Source organism: Saccoglossus kowalevskii, chromosome 10 (genome assembly GCF_978046115.1).
Source record: "Saccoglossus kowalevskii chromosome 10, keSacKowa6.1, whole genome shotgun sequence".
Classification (NCBI taxonomy): domain Eukaryota; kingdom Metazoa; phylum Hemichordata; class Enteropneusta; family Harrimaniidae; genus Saccoglossus; species Saccoglossus kowalevskii.
Genome location: NC_140650.1, coordinates 7,103,726 through 7,127,738, shown reverse-complemented (window position 1 = coordinate 7,127,738; position 24,013 = coordinate 7,103,726). Strand labels below are relative to the sequence as shown.

The 24,013-nt window shown below is 34.7% G+C and overlaps 1 protein-coding gene and 1 long non-coding RNA gene across 2 annotated transcripts; one reads left to right on the top strand and one right to left on the bottom strand.

Moving 5' to 3' along the window:
* Positions 1–4,150: 4,150 nt before the first annotated feature.
* On the bottom strand, positions 4,151–23,980 carry LOC100367415 (26S proteasome non-ATPase regulatory subunit 4-like). Its single transcript, XM_085504179.1, has 9 exons — positions 23,842–23,980; positions 20,738–20,878; positions 20,129–20,240; positions 11,826–11,981; positions 11,014–11,244; positions 10,200–10,311; positions 9,159–9,329; positions 8,708–8,772; positions 4,151–4,538 (listed from the first exon to the last, which is right to left on the bottom strand). Exons 1-9 carry the CDS (start codon positions 23,865–23,867, stop codon positions 4,353–4,355), a joined length of 1,200 nt encoding a protein of 399 aa, XP_085360305.1. The 5' UTR covers positions 23,868–23,980; the 3' UTR covers positions 4,151–4,352.
* On the top strand, positions 21,649–22,617 carry LOC144353405 (uncharacterized). Its single transcript, XR_013420798.1, has 2 exons — positions 21,649–21,789; positions 22,237–22,617. It is a non-coding gene; the product is annotated as an uncharacterized LOC144353405 (long non-coding RNA).
* Positions 23,981–24,013: the final 33 nt, after the last annotated feature.

Below are 24,013 nucleotides of genomic sequence, written 5' to 3'. Positions count from 1 at the left end.
AAGACGTGCATCAAGGTCCTATTATGTTTAATGTATGTACCAAATTTGAACAAAATCCATCCATGCATAACTGAGATACGGGTCCGGAATGGTGAAAATGTGCGATTTCAATGCATTTTCGGCCTTAAAGCGGCCTCCATTTGGCTATCGTTAATGAGATCATGAAACAAATGCACATACATATTTGTGACATGATGTACCTTGTGTGTGTGAAGTTTGAACTCGATCAATCCAAGCATGTCTCGGATACGGATCCAGAACTGAATTCTTTAAAACAAAATGGCCGCCAGTCGGCTATTTCGAACTTGATCCGGAAAAAAAAATGACGTGCATCAAGGTCCTATTATGTTTAATGTATGTACCAAATTTGAATGAAATCCATCCATGCATAACTGAGATCCGTGTCCGGAATGGTGAAAATGTGCGATTTCAATGCATTTTCGGCCTTAAAGTGGCCGCCATTTGGCTATCGTTAATGAGATCATGAAACAAATGCACATACATATTTGTGACATGATGTACCTTGTGTGTGTGAAGTTTGAACTTGATCAATCCAGACATGTCTCGGATACGGATCCAGAACTGAATTCTTTAAAACAAAATGGCCGCCAGTCGGCCATTTCGAACTTGATCCGAAAAAAAAAATGACGTGCATCAAGGTCCTATTATGTTTAATGTATGTACCAAATTTGAATGAAATCCGTCCATGCATAACTGAGATCCGGGTCCGGAATGGTGAAAATGTGCGATTTCAATGCATTTTCGACCTTAAAGCGGCCGCCATTTGGCTATCGTTAATGAGATCATGAAACAAATGCACATACATATTTGTGACATGATGTACCTTGTGTGTGTGAAGTTTGAACTCGATCAATCCAAGCATGTCTCAGATACGGATCCAGAACTGAATTCTTTAAAACAAAATGGCCGCCAGTCGGCTATTTCGAACCCGATCCAAAAAAAAAAAAGACGTGCATCAAGGTCCTATTATGTTTAATGTATGTACCAAATTTAAACAAAATCTGTCCATGCATAACTGAGATCCGGGTCCGGAATGGTGAAAATGTGCGATTTTGATGCATTTTCGGCCTTAAAATGGCTGCTATTCGGCTATCGTTAATCGTATCATGAAAAAAATGCATGTGCATATGTCCCATATAATGTGTGATGTATGAGTGAAGTTTGAACTTAATCGGTCCATGCATGTTCGAGATACAGGTGATCACGGACGCACGGACGGACGGACGCACACAGGGCAAACCATAAGTCCCCGTTTTCGGACTACGTCCGAACGGGGACTAAAAATACGCGAGATCACAGGTTGTACTTTATCTATTACTTATAAACCAACATAATTCAATCAAAAATTAAAAACAATTAAATGTCAACCTAAAAAATTACGGCTAACACTGGAACTAATGTATTTCAAAATTCAACCAACATGTGCATGTTATATATATACTTCAGTACATTCTTTCAACCTTTACTGATGCACATAAATCACATGGATGGCATTTATTTAGATTCAGTTTTCACAATTGCTTCATTCACTCTGTACATGACAGTTATATTTTCATTATTTATTCTGTCTGACACTCGTATGACAGGCATTATACTGAAGTAAATTGTGTGATTCTTCCTTTACTTCGCTCATGATATTCACATCTTCTTGATTGACTGGCACTCATAACAGGCATGATACAAACTGGAGTTAGATGTGTCATTTTTTCCTTTATTCTGTACATGACATTTATACATTTATTCTGTTACTCATGATATCACATGCAGGCAATTATACATACTGGAATCAGTTGTGTGATTCTTTCTCCACTTCACTCATAATATTCTTTATTATTCATTATTTATTTTGAATGACACTCATGACAGGCATGACACATACTGAAGTGAGTTCTGTCATTCCTGCCTTACATGACATATCTTTGTTATGCAATAGTAAACAAAACTAAAATGAGTCACACATATTGAATCAGACCTTGAAAATACAACATGCTTTGATTGCACTCAGAGAAAAGCTCCATGATACAACATTCGTTAAAAGTCAAAATTTCATCTGAAAAACTTGATGAAGATCTGCAAAATAAATGATGTGCTGCAAGGTCCCATTATGTATACCATGATGTATGATGTGTGTATGAAGTTTGAACTTGATTAGCTTATATGCAACAATGTGGATGTTGAACTGCATTCAGTAAAACAAAATAGCCACTAGTCAGCCATTTTCAACACAATTCAAAAAAAAATTTAAACTAAATTTGCCCATGCATGACTAAGATTCAGTTCCAATATGGTGAAAATGTGCAATTTTGGTGAATTTTTGACCTTAAAAGGACTGGCCCAAATGCACAGGCTTATGTATGATATAATGTATGATGTGTATGTTAAGTTTGAACTTGATCTGTCCAGGCATGTCCGGGATATGGATCGAAAACTAAATTCTTTAAAACAAAATGGCCGCCGGTCGGCCATTTTGAACTTGATCCGAAGAAAAATTGGAGTGCATCAAGCTTATATTATGTTTAATATATGCACTAAATATGAACAAAATCCATCCATGCATGACTGAGATCCGGTTCCAGAATTGTGAAAATACGTGATTTTGATGCATTTTCGGCCTTAAAATGGCCATCATTCAGCTATTGTTAAGCGGATCATGAAACAAATGCACATACATATTCGTGACATGATGTACCTTGTATGTGTGAAGTTTGAACTTGATCAATCCAGACATATCTCGGATACGGATCCAGAACTGAATTCTTTAAAACAAAATGGCCGCCAGTCGGCCATTTCGAACTTGATCCGGAAAAAAAAATGACGTGCATCAAGGTCCTATTATGTTTAATGTATGTACCAAATTTGAATGAAATCCGTCCATGCATAACTGAGATCCGGGTCCGGAATGGTGAAAATGTGCGATTTCAATGCATTTTCGGCCTTAAAGCGGCCGCCATTTGGCTATCGTTAATGAGATCATGAAACAAATGCACATACATATTTGTGACACGATGTACCTTGTGTGTGTGAAGTTTGAACTCGATCAATCCAAGCATGTCTCAGATACGGATCCAGAACTGAATTCTTTAAAACAAAATGGCCGCCAGTCGGCCATTTCGAACCCGATCCAAAAAAAAAAATGACGTGCATCAAGGTCCTATTATGTTTAATGTATGTACCAAATTTGAACAAAATCCGTCCATGCATAACTGAGATCCGGGTCCGGAATGGTGAAAATGTGCGATTTTGATGCATTTTCGGCCTTAAAATGGCCGCTATTCGGTTATCGTTAATCGGATCATGAAAAAAATGCATGTGCATATGTCCCATATAATGTGTGATGTATGAGTGAAGTTTGAACTTAATCGGTCCATGCATGTTCGAGATACAGGTGATCACGGACGCACGGACGCACGGACGCACACAGGGCAAACCATAAGTCCCCGTTTTCGGACTACGTCCGAACGGGGACTAAAAACAGGTACACATCAGAAACCATACATTTGAAAACAGGTACATATCAGAAACCATACATTTGAAAACAGGTACACATCAGAAACCACACATTTGAAACCAGATACACATCAGAAACCATACATTTGAAAACAGGTACACATCAGAAACCATACATTTGAAAACAGGTACACATCAGAAATCAGAAACCATACATTTGAAAATGGGTACACATCAGAAACCACACATTTGAAACCAGATACACATCAGAAACCATACATTTGAAAACAGATACACATCAGAAACCATACATTTGAAAACAGGTACACATCAGAAACCATACATTTGAAAACAGGTACACATCAGAAACCATACATTTGAAAACAGGTACATATCAGAAACCATACATTTGAAAACAGGTACACATCAGAAACCATACATTTGAAAACAGGTACATATCAGAAACCATACATTTGAAAACAGGTACACATCAGAAACCATACATTTGAAAACAGGTACACATCAGAAACCATACATTTAAAAACAGGTACACATCGGAAACCATACATTTGAAAACAGGTACACATCAGAAACCATACATATGAAAGCAGGTACATATCAGAAACCATACATTTGAAAGCAGGTCACATTTGAGTCACACATTAGACACCGGCCACAGACATTGATTTGTCGAGAAATTTATTGACATAAAGACACATTTCATTACAAAGCCACATCTCTATTTATTCAACTATCTTCATTAAAGCATTTTTACATCACTATTATGAATGCACTATATTGTATCAAATAAGTGTTCTAATATTTATTTTTGATTCCAACTGCACTAAATTGATACTTTAGTAAATTAATATGCCAGTTGATGGTTATTTCTTATCTTTGTCTTCTTTTTTCTTTTCCTTATCATCAGATTTCTGTTGTTGCGTTAAAGTACCCATGGCGTTTCTAATAGCTTCACTAGAAGGATCCACACCGGGAAGATTTTCTAAAACACTTTGTAAAAACGCTGGATCTGACATCACTTCACTGTAGTCATCATCGGGATCTGGTTGCTAAGAAACAAACCATCATACATGTCAGTAGACTTATTAGGAACACGACGACCCTCTAATGCACTTGTGTCAATGTATTGTCTGAGTGGCAGATGTGGAATAAATTGCATTTTCAGAAAATGGACAATTGCATCATCTTACACAAAAGAATGAGGAACAAATGCAATCAGTATTAAACTACACAATTTGCCTGTCGTATTTACTTTCACATCCATTTGCACTGATCAATAGATGTCTGTCTTTAAAATGACACAAAACGTGACAAAAAACTAATTAATTCAGATCACGTAGATGCAATCCACTAAATGTAACACCCAATGGCAGCATGATTGCAACCCTCTGTTATTCAAGGATTACTATGACAACACAAATGAAGTTTTAGAAAAAAAATTGTTTCAGTATACTTTTCTGAATTAAGTTTGGAACATTTTATTTTACCAAATCAGTAAATGAATATACCGTACTCGACCATGTTAGCGCCCATGCCCAGGCAAGCATCCAACCCCCTACTTTTGCGCAATTTTTATTTTTGGGGTCACATTCGGCAAAGCGCCCCAGCCCTTCAAAATGCAACTAATTTAAAACTTGGTCTTGCATAACGAATCTTGGTAATTTTTTTTCTATGATACAGCGTGGATATCGACCCCTGTGAATATGTTGTGGTGCGTAGACCACAATAACCGTGCGTAAACTACGCTTTGACAATGACCTGTTAATACAAGTAAAATGCAGTAAATATTTCATGCCATATTCAGTTTACCTCTCAAAAATGGCTAGTTATTAGTTATTTGGAAAAACAATGTCGTTCGCTGAAATCAATTCCAACAGATCGTACTTTGACATCGATAATTCACTTCCGCATTGCTTTACTGGAAAGTCTTCGGGAATTTACGAAGAATTGCGTTGGTACAATACAGCATTCTGATTGGTTAATAACCAACTTGACCCATTATGTCAAAGGAATCATGGTGGAAAGTGATTTTCATCGAGAGTTTGCATACGATCCAACACCTTCGCCAGTGGAGATAATAACTAAGACTGTGTTCCAACAGACTCTAATGTTTTTAATATCGTAAATTCTGGTGGTACGTAATTAATATTGTGATAAAATGTGCATATTTTTTTGTTATCATTTCTGTTTCTTCATTGTGAAAATCAATAACGACGCAACTAATTTCGTAATTTGATTTTCCCTCATTGACATAATCTGTCACATGATGAATCAAAATTTTCATTTTCACTCTTTTTGAGGGGGGTGCTCGGGTAAGCGCCCACCCCTAAAAAATCACGATTTTTGGAGTTGAGGCCCCTGTGTTCCAACATACTCTAATGTTTTTAATTTCGTGAATTATGGTGGTACGTAATTAATATTGTGATAAAATGTGCATATTTTGTGGGATCATTTCTGTTTTTTCATTGGGAAAATCAATGACGACGCAACTAATTTCGTAATTTGATTTTCCCTCATTGACGCAATCTGTCACATGATGAATCAAAATTTTCATTTGCACTCTTTTTGAGGGGGGTGCTCGGGTAAGCGCCCACCCCTAAAAAATCATGATTTTCGGAGTTGAGGCCCCTGGGCGCTAACGCGGTCCAGTACGATAATATCCAGTATAGTTTCTATGTAATTTACATTACACACGCCAGCATAAATTACTGTACACTGAAAACAAATATCAAGCTATTTATATTGGCATGGTGGTGTTTTTTTAAGAAAACTGGATACTTCAGTTACGTTTAGTAAAGTATCAAGAATTTCTTATGTTGTTGTGGACTACATGGAATCTTATCCCAGCATTGTTTTGGTGAGCGATCAAGCTGCTGTCTCACAAGGCTACACAATTCTATGTTACTGTATATTCAGTATGTGAAACAGTGCAATATTAACAAAAACTATTATATAATTTTGTAAGTGCTTGGATTTCAACCCAAACAAAGCAGGTCTGTTGATTTTTCAGAGCAACTACATTATGTGGTTCTTGAGATATCAACGACAAACACTTAAACACAAAACAGAAGAATGCCACATCATACTCTTGAATAGACGTCAATGACTACGGGAAAACTTAAAATTAGACTTTAATTTCGGAGTCAGGAAAGATTGAAATGTTCGAAAAATGTTGCCTACATTGGAGATTATACAATAGATTGTAATCTGAACAAGAAAATAGCTTTGAGCTAGTCTAATTCCAGTCCAGGACACACAGAATCTGCATTTGTTGTAATTCAAAACACTAGAACTAGAATGTGGTCAACTAGTTAATAAAACATAGTTGAACTCTGGTGACCTTGCCCTTTGTTATATAATATAATTCCGTTTAACATAGTTTGTTTCAATATAAATATACATTGTCATAATTAATTTTGAATACAATAAAGTTTTGGGGTTGAACTAACAGTGGGGAATCAGTCTACCGAATGTCCTTTAAAGATGTAAATATCTTACAAAAACATTGGTGCCTTATTTGTTTAATTATTTTAAGGGACATAATTTCCAGCTTTATTCAAAGTAATTCAGATATTTTAGTATAAAAACAAATGCATCATTGCAAAAAAAAAGTGCTGCATTTAGACGTGAATAGATTCATAAAACATGCAAGATAACAGAAAATCTTAGCTGGCTTTTGTCCAAGTATTTTGTACAGGTGTCTGTCAAAAATTAATGATTCACTGAGACAAATATGAACTGCCTCATTGTGTGACTACTGTATTATATGAAAAGTAAAAAAAAAAAACACCCTTTATGAATAGCTATCATGTTGCAAGCTCTGCTTTAAATAGTTAGTTGGTGTCCAGTGGAGGGAGAAGTCAACAGTACTGTTGCCTCCTGAGAACCTACATCTTCAAACACTGCAATCTTTGTTTGAAGTGAGTTTTTAAACTAGTATTATAAAAACTCTATCATTCTGTTCTAATAGCTGAAACATATTCCTGTGAGTTTTCATTTGTCGAATGAACTGTTTGTCAAATACATAATACATATATTTTAGAACAATTTTCTTTTTAAAATGTGGATGAAATGTTTTGCTTTTTATGTATTTTTTATGTATTGTTTTTGATTTGATAACTTTGAACTAAACAGATTTTCTATTAGCTTCAGATCTTGATCAAAGTTTGGCACCCAGTTCATAGCAGTGCTTATATTGATTTTCTGACATCTTGTTTTCTGTAAAGATTTATTGGTAGGTTTGCAAATGTGTATCAGACTGTGCAATCTCTCCATGAGTTGGTTTTGAAACCCAGTAAGGGATTCTGAGATACATTACCAAGGATATTATTACAAGATAAATCATTTGCTTCATTGAACACATACAACAATGCATATTTCCACTGAGATCAGTGATCTTTGATGTGTATCACCAGTGATCAGTCAAGTAGAAACAGTCGAAATATTTTATCAGTTTTTCTCAATTTTTACATGATATTTTCATATAGGACATCTGTTGTTCAAACTCAGGGAAGACTTTATACTGATGAACAAGGTGACCAAGTTTGATGAAGTTTGGAATAGAATTAGTAAAGTTATCATGCACACAATAACAATTATTAACGACGACAACAACGACGACGACGACAACGCCGGACAAAATCTTTCCCTTAATATACCTTTCCCTTCCATCTTTGATGGTACGGGCAAGGTAATAAAAGTACATATTTGCCTATAAGTAAATTACCTGTATCACATTTGATGAGAATCAGTATTCAACTCAGTGCTCCTGTGTGACTCAGTATGACTCACTGTATCACATTTGATGAGAATTGAAATTTTACTCAGTACTTTCGTGTGATTCAATACGACTCACTGTATCATATTTGATGAGTATCGAGTTTACAATATTAGCATTATCTAACAGTATTATACTGTATATTTTATTGAGTACTTGTATGTGAACAAATATAACTCACTATATAATACAAGTATTAAGTTTACACTATTATCCAACAGTACTATAGATAGATAGATTCTTTTGAATGCTCTTGGTTTACCAATGTAGCAAGTTACATTGAAATCTGATGCGAGGTTCGGAGATAATCAGTAGAACAATTTTCACAACTATATTTGAACTAATGAAATGTCCAATTGGTAGTTATTAGCACTATGTCTGTTTATGTATGCTAACATAAGGAGATCTTGTTTAACATGGGAATAAAAGTAATTTATTTACCTCAGTTGCTTCTGATGTATCCATAGGTGAATCAGCACTCAATGGATTGGCTAAATCAGACATATCTACGGTATAAATAATAAAATAAGAGGTTAGTAATTATTCTAGGAGGCTGGGCTAACGCTGGTCAATGAGCCGATGAAAACAGCTAAAGTCAAGGAAACATCACAAACTCAACTTTGCAATAATCCTGAGCTACCAAATATATATACATATTGCATATGTAGGGGTTATCTTGTTACCCTGTTCAGGGGAGTCTCAACAACTTTCACAAAGTACAGTTTTCAGCCTTTGTTTTCACCATGATGGTTGCCAGACAGTGAAAATGCCTGGATGTCCGTCCTGAGAATATGAACCTAGCAAGGCGTACTTGACATGAAGATAATTGTAAATGTGTAGTCCAAATAAGTCAATAATTTTGGATTTAATGCTACAACTAGGTAATTCTTACCACTCATTTGGTGTTGTAAAGACATCTGCATGGCATATGCAATTTGTTCTTCCTCTGACATCGATGAAAAGTCTGGTGCTGGGGTTTCTGGAACACTTTCTGCAACCTCTGATGGTGGTTGCTGCATCGACATGGCAATAGCTTGTTCTAATAATGCTTCCTCACTATCACCTACAATAAGATAAGAGAGACAATCACATATTACCAATGGCACAAGAAAGTTTAGATACATTTCTCTTCCTCCATGTCATGCATTAATGGTAGAATTGAAATTACAGATATGCTAGTATTATTAGACAACTTGGTAAGACAATTTCATATTCATACTTTTCTAACAGAGTTATAGTAAGTATCCATTTACCAGTGTTGAGTTTATGTTGGCATTGTAGCCATGTTCTGTTCTATATAGTTGGATATATTTATTTTTGATATAAAGCATGCAATAATGCATTTAATCATTATAATTTAAATCTGCCTAAATCAAGGATGGTTGGTTGTATGGAACAAGGCTTACTACTGTTGTCAACTTTTGGTATATACCCACCCTACTATCTGTACTTTTTCTAGTTCGGTACATTTTTTTTAGTGATGTGTCAACAATAAATGATGACCTTTGACCACAACACTGATGTTGTGTCTTGTATATAGTTTTGTTACATTTTTAAATTTGCATAACATCCTGTAAAACTGTTCAAATATAGAATAACCTAACTGTGGCCTCTTGTATTGACTGTGCTGCCATGGTGATATTTATTACTCACTGTGGAATATAGGTGTTTGCGAGTCCAAGTGATCATTTGACCAACATTAGGAGGGCAAATAGTCTCAGAAGATTTACTCTCCAAAACGGTCACAAAAATCATCATTTACCAAATCTAGATGAAGTTTTTCAATCACCACAATCATAAACAAGTGTTCTCTATGGCCCATACAATTTTCAACAGTCAATATATGTTTCACTGTACAGCAAAATACCATGGATGTTCATATTCTTAATGTGAGAGGGAAGGCATAAAGGAATACAATACTATAAATACATACCTGGTGCCTTAACTGGTTTCTGTTCTTCAGTAGAGGGCTCAGCAGACTCAGGAACTTTACGAGTATCTTCATCTTGTCTTTGTCTTTGTTCCTCCATTGATATACGCAATGCCTGTAGAAAATCAAAGTCATATAAGATTTTATGCTCAATTCTTAGAATGCACCGTAAAGTAGTATTATCGGATGTATTTTGTGCTTGCTGCCTTTGATGCAGAATTTTCAATTCAATAGAATTTGTTTGAGATGTATACACCAGCTTTGTATTTGTGGTCCTGTACATGGAACATTTCATACTTCCTAGGTTAGTTACATTGAGTGTCTTTCAAAGTAGGATTCAAAACTGAGCTGCATGATGGAATTTCAGGTTGTTCAAATATACATAAAAGTCTTAAATATCATAACTACTGATTATTTTACTACACATTTCTCATTTTACCACAAATGTTAAATAAAATAATTTAGCATATAATACAAATTTAAATATGCCTTCTATTTCTGACTACCGGTATATCTAAACACATAATATGCAGTGTGCATTCATCTACAAGATATCAGGTACAGTAGCTACCTTGTCAACAAGAAACTACAACATGGTCATAGTGGCTACAGTTTTAAATCCTAAATATCAGAGTTGAAAACAGATGAATATGCAGAACACTCAACATTAATAAACACTTATATGGGTATAACAGACAAAATTGGCTGACTGGTATTGTATTATTTCTATGTAAATGTAATGTTTTTATTTGTAGAATAAATCAAAATAGTTGTACAGTAAAAGTAAATATCTTGACATACTTTAACAGCAGCTTACCATAGCTAATTCTGGATCTGAAGCTGGATCAAATCCAAATTCAAATTCATTAGAAACCCCAGCAGGTCCAGCCACAACACCACTGGCACCATCTTCACCAACAATCACAGCTGAGCTCACCAATGCATCAGATAGTATAGGACCAGGAGGTACTGTCACTAAATGGGAACCGGTGCCTTCTTTACCATTAATTGTATTCACAAATGTTTCAAGTTTACTTGTATTTGCTGCCTACGAATGACAATACCAAGATATGAATATCAGTCCATTAGAAAGGGTTTCCTAATAAGCTTTCTACTCTTGTCCTTAATAGATCATTAGCTCTCTACTTTTCCAAATACTGTGTGTGAAAGAATTATTCCTCCCATAATCCATTATTGGAATGAAAAGTCATAAACAATTTCTTAAATTTCAATAATTATTATACTGGCTATTTGCTTAAATATTATTTTAGACACCTTTCCATACACTAAATACCTGATATACAAACAATAGAGAGAACAAAAACAAATAAAGGTACAAATTACACATGATACAGAATTATAAAGTAACTTGAAAATGGTGAAATAAAAATGTAATGCTAAAAAAATAGAACAGCATTTGAGTTATACCGGTTTTGAATCACCTCTCATGATGTTCAATGCATACAATTGTTAACCACTGCTTAAATTCTGAAGGTTTAGACCATAAATAGAGGGACCAGAGAACCCTTACAGAATAAATTGTGCAAAAAAAATTTGAAAGAGCGAGAAAGAAATCTTCAAATGTTGCATACAATTTTGTTTAAAATGTGCAACATGCATGTGACTTACATCTTCACCAAAATTAACAACATCCACATTGACTTTCTCTTTCTTTAGTTTCTTTGAAAGTTTTACCAGGTCTTTATCTTCTTCTTCAATTGGGCTTCCAACAAATATAACTATTCTCATTCTGTGATTTCTTCCTTGTCGATGTTTCAAAGCTAACTGGAATCCAAACGTAAAGTCATATATAAAATGACAGAATACACAAGAGTGGTTGAATCTCGTTATACAAATCCCGTGCGAGGTGAAAAACATGTGTACACATGACAACTACGGAACTATAATATCTATCCTTAGTCTCGTACACTTGTACTCAAAAAATCATGAGTACTGGTACATTTATTCAGAATGAATATGGAATACCAGTGTTCTCCCCAGGCCTTCTAAGAGTATCGGGACTGATACTGTTCTTTCTTTCCCTGATACGGTTTTCCTCCAGCTGGGCCATTTCTGATCTGTTTCAATAAACGATTTGTCTTATGTGGGCCATTGTTTTGCAAGGATGAATAAGTAATTAGCGTCAGACATTTTTGTTTTTGCGGTACTGAAGAACTTGTTGTAATGTTCCCTGTTCGTTTTTGCGTGGTTTCCATCTTTCTCAAATAAAAAGAAGCATTTGAAATCTATTTTACTCAATGTTTATTCTTGTTTGATATTTTTAAACAAAATATGCACTCATTAAATAACTAATAAATATGCAAGTTTTTTGTTTTTTACCGAATGAGGACAAGGAAGACAAATGGCGGTAGTTTTGTGTCTGGTTGATCATGATCTTCGGTTTGTATCAAAAGCACGTCTCACAAATGAGGTATTTTTATCAAACGATAATTTGATAGCAACTAAACAAATTTCCATCGCTGGCGTGTGTAAGGGCTGGAACACGTACTATCAAGGGCTCAAAGTCCAGACTTAAAAGTTAAACCGCAATGCTTTTATTTATTTTTTTTAGGTACCCCAGGGTATGTAGTTTTACGAAATTTAATTAATTTCACTATTTTGATGTTTTGAGCATATTCACTGTGTTTTAATTTCATAAATTCGCAAGGAAACAATTTGTTTTATTGTTATTTTATATGTTCACGTAGATTTAATTTAGCAGATTTTATTTGTCAGCGAAAATAGAGAAATAAAAACCCAGTGAATAATTCACAGTGAATAACAGTATTCAAGCACACAATAATTTGGACGTATGGACACGTAATGTCCTTGATTAAATAAACAGACTATCGAAAAAGCTATTGATTTAATGAATTTGTTTTTAAACATAAATTTATAATTTTATTTTGTTAATTTATATTTATGATGATGATAACCATGAATAAATAATAAAAATTAACCTGAAACTTCATTACGATTGTCTATATTACATAAATGTGATGTAAATTCATACCCTGGTCTCTGGTTAGCATAACAATAGATATCAGTGTTCTCCCCAGAAATTTAAACCACTGTGGCGGACTAATTTGCATGTGATTTGCATATCATTTACATAATAATAGAGATTGACCAAAGCACATTTACATCCACATAACAAACAACATACATTTTCAAAAACAATGTGGCACATATTTATTTGTTTCATACAGTGTTATAAACACTATTCTTTTGGGATATTAATGAGCTCAGTCACAGTGCAAATATTTTTTCTATTGGAGTCAAAATATTACGTTTCACAATTTAGAAGAGTTTGAATTTAAAAATGAAAAATTGTCAAATCGAAATGGAAATGCTGCAGACTATTAAAAACAAACAAACAAATAAATTGTAAAAGGCTAAATGAAACGCATTTGAAACGTTTCAGCCAAGAATATGTTCTCGACTTCCATGATCTTATTTACTACAAAAACATTCTCCTTCAAAAAAATTGTTCATTATTCGTACCATCAGCTTCTACAACGTTTACATTTACAGTAATGAACGAACAAATAAAATTTCCAAACGATCATCAAAGTTACGATGTGACTTAACTTACTTCGCGATGTTATACACCGGTTATACCAATAATTCCTCATACTCAGTCATGCCATGAAAAAATGTTCGGTGAAAAACAAAGACCGCCATGATAATTGTGACGTATTAGTTGACCGGCATGTGTCCTTTGACCCGATGGGTTAAAAACGCCATTAACCAATCAGAATACCGCATGGTAATGCCGGCAGAACCCGAAGTTTTCCGAATGGTAGTGATCATAAAAATTACCTTGCGGAAGTAAAGCGATGTCGTAGCACGATGTGTTGGTATGGATTTCAGATGAAAACTGCATGATGGTTTTCGAAATAGGTGATAAGCAATTTTTAAAAGGTAAAAGAAGTCTTGAAAGAAGAGTTTTTACATGATTCGCGATGATAAAAGTTCAAATGTTCAAATGTATTTTACCCAATCACGTTAAAGTATTTACTTACGAACAAAGAGGTGCTAATTTTACAAAATTAACTTGTATTGTTTATAAGCCACTACCACATCGTGCGACTACGTCTATTGTTTACAAATTATAATCCACGACTGGCAGGATGGGTGTCGGTCGGTACGTCGGACAATAGTCCTGGTCGGAAGCGTGGCAAGATCCCTGATAGCTACGTATTTCTTTCTATATTTCGTAATACAGTTCACAGGATGAACAATGAAAAAAGCACTGTGGCGGTCTTACTAATCACCGTGGTGGGCAGGAAAAGCAGCGTGGCGGCCCCGCACACAAATTGAATGCTGGGGAGAACACTGGATATGGTAATTAAAACTTAAATTTATTATGCTAATTCAATTGTTATGTAAATTATCAAAACTGTTAAAAATAATCCTGGGGAGAACACTGAATACATACATTATGTTGTTACCATCAATTCACTGAGTCATATCAACATTTGATATATTAAGATACTGATAGAATTGTTGGTAAATATTTTTATAGCAATGTGTTGTACAGAAGAATTGCATTGGTACAATACAGCACTCTGATTGGTTAATAACAGACTTGACCTATTAGGTCAAAGGACATTTTTGCAGTTTAAATCATGCAAATACATCATGGCGAAAAGTGCTTTTCATCAAGAGTTTGCATACGATCGAACACATTCGTCAGTGGTGATAATGATGAAAATTTTGACTTTGACTGTTCCAACAGACTAATATTTTTAATCTCATAAATTCGGGTGGTACGTAAATAATATTGTAATAAAAGGTACAAATTTGTTGTGACCACGCAACTAATTTCGTAATTTTATTTTCCCTCAAAGACGTAATATCCCCCTCAATCTGTCACATGGTGAGGGGGTTTGCTCGGGTAAGCGCTCACCCCTAAAAAAAATTATATAGACAAGCCAGTTAATCTTCAGTTGGACGATTGACAATTGTACTTGTTGCGGGCTGTAGAAATACATTATCAAGCCCTGGGCTTTATTAATATTTTTAATTACGGCCATCTGAATATTTTGGAACAAGGACAATCTATGTAGGGAAATGAATCAAGAAAATCAAATGTGAAACGCTAACATACTGACATTCCTTTTTACATTTACCGTATTTATCCGGGTATAAGCCCAGGGTCTTGAACATGGAAAATTGCCAAAAAGAAGGGGTGGGCGTTTGCCAGGAGAACCCCGGCAAAAATCAAAGAAAGCTTAGAAAGAACTCCCATGTGCTGAGAGTATTGGAGACACATTAAATATAATTCGAAATTACTTAGCTGAAAACTAATTATGCAAATCAGAAAATTAATATGACCAGATTTGAGTGTAAAACTAATGAGGTCTGCGCAATGTAACAGAAAATCTATGTCTCCAAGTTTAATTGAAATGTGATTAGAACCAAAAAATTATGAATTATTATGCTTATTAGGGAATTAATATGAACAGATTTTTACCCCAAACTAATTAGGTTTGTACATTGTCCTAGAGCATCTTTGTACTAAGTTTCATTGAAATGGAATAATTAGTACCGTGAAAACTCCAAAATTTCGACCCCTCTAAAAATTCGATCGCCTATTTATTTGCCGGGTTTCGGTGTTTTATTTACCTCCAAATTTTCGACTCCACTAAAAATTGCCGACTCATTCTTATTCGAAAATTGCGACCAGTTTTAGTTTTCCCCCAAACGAAAGAAAAAACGATGTGAGCGTTCAAACGGGACCTTCCTCAAAGGCATGAATCCGGGTTTCTGATTGACTGAGAGATTTTTATTTTATTGGTAACGAAAATATATTCTAAATAAACGAAGTTTCAAATAAAAACGAACACAAAAATCTCGGCATGCTGCGTTTCTGAATTGTTGATTATTACTGTACTCAGTAGTGATTATAATAATGTACACAAAATAAATTTGTTGAATGGTTATGAAATACAAATAAAAGTCAACTTAGTTTCATCGTAAGCGAATGATTCCGGTCTCGCATAAACGTTTGATGCTGTAGGATATCCGCCATGTTCTCTTAGGTCAAATAGGTCAAATAGCTAATTAACCAATCAAAAAGCTGGATGATGCCAACGTGTTCAAATTACCATAGCTTATTTAAATATGTTAATGTTATTGAACGCAATGCGGAAGAAATTGATGTTGTAGTACGATATTTTGGCTTGGATTTTGATGCGAAAACGGCATGATTTTTTTTAAATAAAAAAATTAGTTGTTTTTAAAAAATAAACTGGTCATCTGAAGAATAATTTAACATTGTTCACAGTGATAACAGCTCATTCTCGAAAGGAAGCTTACCCGCTCACACTAGTCACGATAAAAATCATACACGTGTACTCATGAATAGACAGACGTCAATGACTACGGTAAAACTTAGACTCTATTTTAGCCGGCAGTATTGATTGAAATGTCCGAAAAATGACGCCAAAATACACCTTAAAAGTCTCATTTTATTTTCTTAAATCCCATTTTATTTTTTAATCCAAGGGCGAATTTACGGCAGAATTTGGTCCCTCAAATAAGGGACACGTGAGCTTTGATTCTAACCGGATACATTGCACTGGGTCGGGGAGATCGTTTGCTAAACTTCCATGTATCTTTTGTCCAATGGGTACCTGTACTTCGAACATTCGCAAGTTTTCCTAGGTAGTGCGAGACAGCTTTGTCTTTTGACCTATTAGTTTTGACCTCTTCTCCGCGTCTTGATGTTTTGTTTTGCTTGTCATAATACTCACTGATTGATGACTTTGTTTAGATTTTGAGTTACAACTCGGCCACGACCTTTGCTTTTACCGTGAAACATGAGGAAGTTTACGTCAATTGACGGACATTGCATTTTTTAAAAACTAATGAAGCACACTGTCTATCATCCCCATTTTTTTTTGCTGATTTCTATTCTGAAAAATTCGACCGTCCGAAAATGCACCTTAATTTTGACTCTAAAAACACGTCACATTTCTAACACCAATTATTTAAAACCGGTCGAAATTTTGGAGTTTTTACGATACTTTAGATATCAGTGTGAAAGCTTAAAATTGGTTAATTATGCAAATTAGGTAATTAATATGTACAGATTTTAACCCACAATTATTCAGGTCTGTCTATTGTCCTACAGCATCCATGTACATTCATTGATATGTGATGTATAGTACCTGAGATATCAGTGTGAAAGTTGGTTAATTATGCAAATTAGGTGATTAATATGCACAAATATTTACCGGAAACTAATTGGGTCTGCATAATTCTAGATTCATTGAAATGTGATGATTAGTACTTTAGATATCAGTAGAAAAGCTGAAAATTAATTATGCAAATTAGGTAATTAATATGCACAATTATTTACCCTAAAACTAATCAGGTCTCTGCATAGTCCTAAAGGATCTATGTACCAAGTTTCATTGAAATGCGATGATTAGTACTTGAGATACCCGTGGAAAAGCTGAAAATTAACTAATTATGCAAATTAGGTGATTAATATGCACAAATATTTATCGAAAACAATCAATCTCTGCATAGTCCTTGAGTATGTAAGTACCAAGTTTCATTGAAATGTAATGCTAACTACTTATATCAAATGCTGAAAATTAATTAATTATGCAAATTAGGTAATTAATATGTACTGATATTACCATAAAAACTATCAGGTCTGTGCAGTGTCGTATGACATCTATGTACCAAGTTTCATTGAAATGTGATGATTAGTACTTGAGATATCAGTGGAAAAACCGAAAATTGACTAATCATTATGCAAATTAGGTAATTAGTATCCACGGATTATTACCAAAAACTAATCAAAACCTAGCATTAGTTCAGAGCATCTATGTACCAAGTTTCATCAAAATCCAATGAGTGGTTGTTTAGATATCAGTGGAACAGTCATGGAACCACTAAAAAATAGATAATTATCATGCAAATTAGGTAATTAATATGCACAGATTTTTACCAAAAATTAATCAAATCTGCGCATATGTTCAGAGCATCTATGTACCAAGTTTCATCAAAATCCAATGAGTGGTTCTTTAGATATCAGTGGAACAGTCATAGAACAGCTAAAAATTAGCTAATTATCATGCAAATTAGGTAATTAACGAGCATGGATTTTTACCAAAACCTAATCAAATCTGCGCATTGGCCCAGAGCATCTATGCACCAAGTTTCATCAAAAACCGATGTATGGTTCTTGAGATAGCAGTGGAACAGTCGGACACACATACACACACACACACACATACACACATACACACATACACACATACACACACACATACAGACACACTAACTGCAAAGACTCCCATTTTGTGCTTCGCACATGGGAGTCAAAAACGAAAATTCGCGAAAATCGGCAACACGCAGTTCGATCGACTGAACGGCAAATGAAAACATGCAACGGAAATAAATGAACAATATGAAACACTAGAAGTAGAACAAAAATAATGTATTGCTTATAATGTGACAAAAAACCAGAAATAATAAAAATCGACAGTGAGGAATCATTTGAATTAGGATTTTCCCGCCGACAAACACGCTTGAACTCAAAATGAATTAAATTGTCAGGGGTTAAACTGCATAAAATGATTTCCGGTCTCGGCAAATTACGCATCAACCGTCATACAAGATCGATAATAATTTACAAATTTACACAGTAAAAATTATAAAAATTCATAGCTGTTTGAAAAAAACTTCTCAGATCTTTATTTGTACGTTCATTGCCATCTTCGTCAAACTCAAAACCCTCAAAGTCCAAGTCGGCGTCACTGTAGCCGTCGAACAAAATCCCTGCAACTTATTCCTGAAGTTCGTCGATATTGTCCCACACAATTTGGACTTAGCACTTTTAATCCATGGATTTCACAGTCTGTCAGCTTGGCACTTTTCATTCATGTCTAATCATAATAAAGAGACAAGAAAAGTGGGGTCGCTCTGCTGCGATGGCACACGATGCTTTTGTTTACAGTCTAGCAATCGTCTTTGACCTATATGCATCTGCTTTACTGATTGGCTAATAATGACATCACTACTAGTATTTCATCATAAAGGTCAAATCGTGACATTGCTTTTTTATCAGACTCAACGCTTATTAATCACGGTGAAAGTTATCATTCAGCAAGTTCCGGCGGTTGGAATGTCTCACTATATGGATATCGCGGTAGACTTGAAATAGGAAGTTTTTTTTCATCCAACAACAGAAGAATGTTTTCATGACGGTGATGAAAGATGGTAAAAAAGTTGGCAGTCGTCGACGTGACATTGCAAAATTGCTGACCCCAGTTATGGATTTGCAAGCTGCTAAAAAATATTTTATAAAGCCATAATAACGCGATTTCAACCACTCTCCCAGTTACGGGTTGCTACAATATTGCAACATTGGTTTCATTGCGGCTCTCCTTTTACGATTTGCCTGAATCGTTTCTAAGTTACTAAGGAAGCACAAACCAAACGACCGGCCATTTTTAGGGCCACGACATATTTTAAAAAGAGAACTACCGTTTCTGCTTTAATATATATTTTTATAGACTTGCTGACTGTTATGATTCAGAATGCGCTGCCCTGAAGGCAGAAAGCTGTCACAGCTATTTTGCGTTCACCCCTTGTTTTTTACACAATTAACATTTTTTATAAGTATCACGACAGTCTTCAAGAAAGTCAACTGTTAATACAACCACAGTCAACGAATAGAAAATAGTTTTTTTTTTGTAGAAAAAGACCCCCTGAGCGTGTGCCCGGATATGACCTCAACTCCTTTATTGTGTCAAAAGTGGGGGGTGGGCGTTTGCCCAGGCATGGGCTCTTACCCGGATAAGTACGGTACAACATGTTTCCTCCAATTTGTGATTTGTTTTGGGTATGAAGTTATTGGTACTATATCCATAGATGTATGAAGCAGAAATGTGAAAATAAAGACTTACATGAGCCACTTTTACAGCTGTTGAAAAGCTGATGTCTCCCTTTGGTTGAATTTGATGCAAACTACCTAAAAGTTTGCCAACATCTGTTGTTAATGTAGCTAATACTTTGACACTGGAAGGATATAAGCAAAACTAAATTAAAAAAAGTTAGATAAGAGCATATGGCAAAAACAAGCACAGTTCCTTCTCCCCAAAATTCTGAGTTCCAACACACAAGTTTTTAGCCATTTTTTGGTCAAATATGGTCACTAATCAGCCATTTTGAATCTGATCACACATCAAAAATTAAAAATTAGGAGCATATATTTATGTATGCATTAGCTGATACCAAGTTCAAGAACATATGAGAAAATGTAACAAATTGACGGGTGGACAGAATACATTTATTTATCAATTAAAGAATTCCAAGTTGCAAATGTTGTAAAGTACAACTTCACCATGCATAGAATATGATGAACCAGGAATGAAATAATGTCTCACTTTTTATGAACAAGTACATTGTGATGAGTTGACAAATGTACATTTCATTTTCCAACCTATCCAAGTTTAATCATTTAATTTCAATCCTAACAATAATAATGTGCATATTCATAATAAAAATACACTCACTTAGCCAAGGTAAGAAGTCCTACTGTGTTTTCTGGGTTGCTTCTAGTTTTCGAATGACATACTAAATTCACAGCATCTTGCTGTGCTTGAAAACGTGTAGGAATAAAATCACCATTGCGCATGTATTCACTTGTGTCAACACTAGAAAACAAAAACAATTCACACAAAATATGTTAAATATGTTTAGTCATTTGTATAGCGATGATGATACATTGTAGAAAATATTGTTTTTTTTTAATCTTCTTTGCTGTTCATGTGCATGATGACTCATAATAAATATGTTCCATAACAGCAAATGGATATAATTACAATAGAGCAATTATTATTATCATCATGTGCATACTTTTTTTCATGTTTGCGTCAAATAAAAGATCAAAGAATCAGGGCATGATTACGGCGAGTCAAGTCGAGTGGGTTGCAAGTGGGTCCCAACTAACGTGAACGTAACTGCTGTAATCCCTCTGCAAACACAAAAGATTACAAATTCCAGCACGTGCCAAGATCCCATAACATGAACGTAGCAATAAATAGTTCTACCATCACTTAGAAAATTAAACTAATGCCAAACAAATATATGCCACTATAAACATTTAACAATTGAAACTGTTGGCAAGTTTGATCCCAATTAGTTCAAGTTTGCTTTGTGTAAGTCGTAGTGGGGGCAAGTTCATTTTGAACATAAATAATATTCTACAAAAAAAGTATTTTGTAAATGCTTTAATTGCTAGTGGAACTTACAGAATGCTGTTTAGAGATTGGAATTAAGAAAAGAATGTATGGCATGATTTCAATTTGCAGGATTACAATGTTTTCAAGAGGACATACAAGTTATTGTTTACTCTTGTATACTTACAAGCATGTGACCTGCTACAGTTTATTCTCTGAATGTAATTTTTTACCGCTATTATGATCCGAACACCAAAAGAGCAACATTGCCAGTTAAGATGCTGAATGGTTTGTAAAGTGCGCCTGCAGATCATTATGCGATAAGAACAAGTTAGGTCATGCCAATCTCAACAGGAAATATAATAGTGGAGGACTCTGACATAAACGTAAGATCACTATGGAATTACCTTTCAGTTTAATTTTTTCAATCATATTAATTTCTATATACTAAATGTTAAAGCTATCCAAACAAAATGTGTGACACAGTATGAAATGTCAGGACACAGTTGCTGGTGTATCAGGTGCTTATTATATCCTCATCAAAATGGTTTGAACTAACCAGTTCTAATCATGTTACGATCTTGAGACAAGTATAACAAAGCAGTCAGCAACTTAGCTGGCAATATTGCTGTTTTGGTGTTCTGAACAATATGGTGGTGACAGTAAAACACACAATCTGGAGACACTTTATGTGCAATCATAATACATGAACACTATTTTATAGTGTACCACTTCTGGTCCAACAAATTATAAAAAAAAAATACATAACATCTACATAACAGATTGCCAATATTAAGTATTTTTTATAGTACAGCACTGATCTTCTTTTGTAGTTATGAACCATAACGCTAGACCAGGAAGCTTCCAGCCAGTTGCCAGACCCCTTTCTACTGGCTAAATATGGATATAGAGGATTAGCTGACTGTGCAAGCAAAGACGAAGCAGCAATTCCATACTGTGAACAGAGCCAACTTAAGCAAGTGAATTTGGTCACACAGACTAAAAGAGCATAATCTGCTGTACTTCATAACCTACTGTAAAATAATTTATTTTAGCTGGAATTAATTTTTACTGGAAAGACTGTTTGGGTGTTGTGTATGGAATTTATTTTCACTGATTTTTGACAAGTTGAATGTAAAATATAGGAAAAAGGGTATATTTATTTTGAATGAATCATTTCTTGAGCGAAAATAAAGTACCGGTATTTTACAGTATGTTACAGACCTTCTCTATTTCTGGTACATACATTATACAAACTACACAGATAACAATGTATCTGTATCTGTATCTATGTTACTTCCACTACAGTGTCACTGATGATGCACAGAGTTGTTCCCACGGCCACATATATGAGGGTAGGTTGTTCTGACCATGAAATACTAAGCTTTATATCTATGCAGACATATATTCTTCATATTGTTTGTGACATCACTTCATACATTTTATATGCTGTCCTTTTTTGGGCAGTGCATGATAGCACAACTGGGGTACGTCTGCTTACAGAATATGTACTACTATCATTCCTATGTTAGGCCAGACTTTTTTTATTCCTTGTTTCTCAAGTTTTTATGAGGCAATTTTTTTGAGGAGGGCGTTAGATTTAGATTTGTGTGATTCTCAAAGAATTGTAAGTGAGATCATTGATTGGAGAGAAGAAATGAAATAAACTTTTATTCCATGTATATAACCTTGTTTCTCATCTGCGCGAGACTTTGGTACTTTGATCATGATACTCCCACGGGCAGTAAAAAAATGAAGATAAAAATAATATTTTTTAGCAATTTTTTGGGCTTACAAGTTGGCGGGCGCGAGAAATTACGCTGAATAAGGTTCACGAAACAAGGGATAATAAAAGTCTGGTCTTACCTGTGATTTTTATTGGAATTGTATACTAGTACTCACATAGGTGTGTTAATTATTGAAAAAAAAATATTATTTGTTTTCTACAATTAAAGTTGTTTAAAAGTGATGTAATAATGTTATTTTAAGCTCTGCCTTTTAATATTTCTATAAATATTATACAATATTACAGAGTTATTTGTACAAAAAATAAAGAAAATTATTTCATTCATTGTCATCAAACTTTAAATTCGGCAATACAAACAATGAGGTTAACATATAAATTTTAATAATATATGTCGACAAAACGATGTCAGACTGACATACAGACTGATATTATATATTTAACTCATGACTCAACGAATAGGCACAACAGGGAAATCGACATAACCGGCAGTCTCACGGCAACACATCATCATCCATCGAAATAGCACAGTCACGTCGATTCCCAAGCTTTTCGAACAGGCAGAAAACACAAACCTTTGTGTTAAACATTGTGTGAATCTGATAATACGTAAGCAGTCCATTTATTTCACATCCTGCCTTACCACTATTCTAAAATATAAGGGAAAATCAAGTAAATTTGAGTGAAAACTTACCAAACCATAGTACTTTCGAGCACCATTTTGACTGCTTTATTGTTTTCGTGTCGCACGTTATAAAAGCTGACGTGATTGGTCAAACGGAACACACAGTAGGAAACTGTTTTTTGTCGGCCAATAGGAATTTGTTTTGCGAATGAGTGATCTGATCGTTCACGCATGCTCAAAT

Coding starts and splice junctions, on each gene's coding strand:
- LOC100367415 (XM_085504179.1), bottom strand. CDS start 23,867: ATGGTGCTCGAAAGTACTATGGTTTG. Junction 11,982..20,128: donor CAGCTGTAAAAGTGGCTCAT/GTAAGTCTTTAT, acceptor TTTGGATTCCAG/TTAGCTTTGAAACATCGACA. Junction 8,773..9,158: donor TTTACAACACCAAATGAGTG/GTAAGAATTACC, acceptor TTTATACCGTAG/ATATGTCTGATTTAGCCAAT.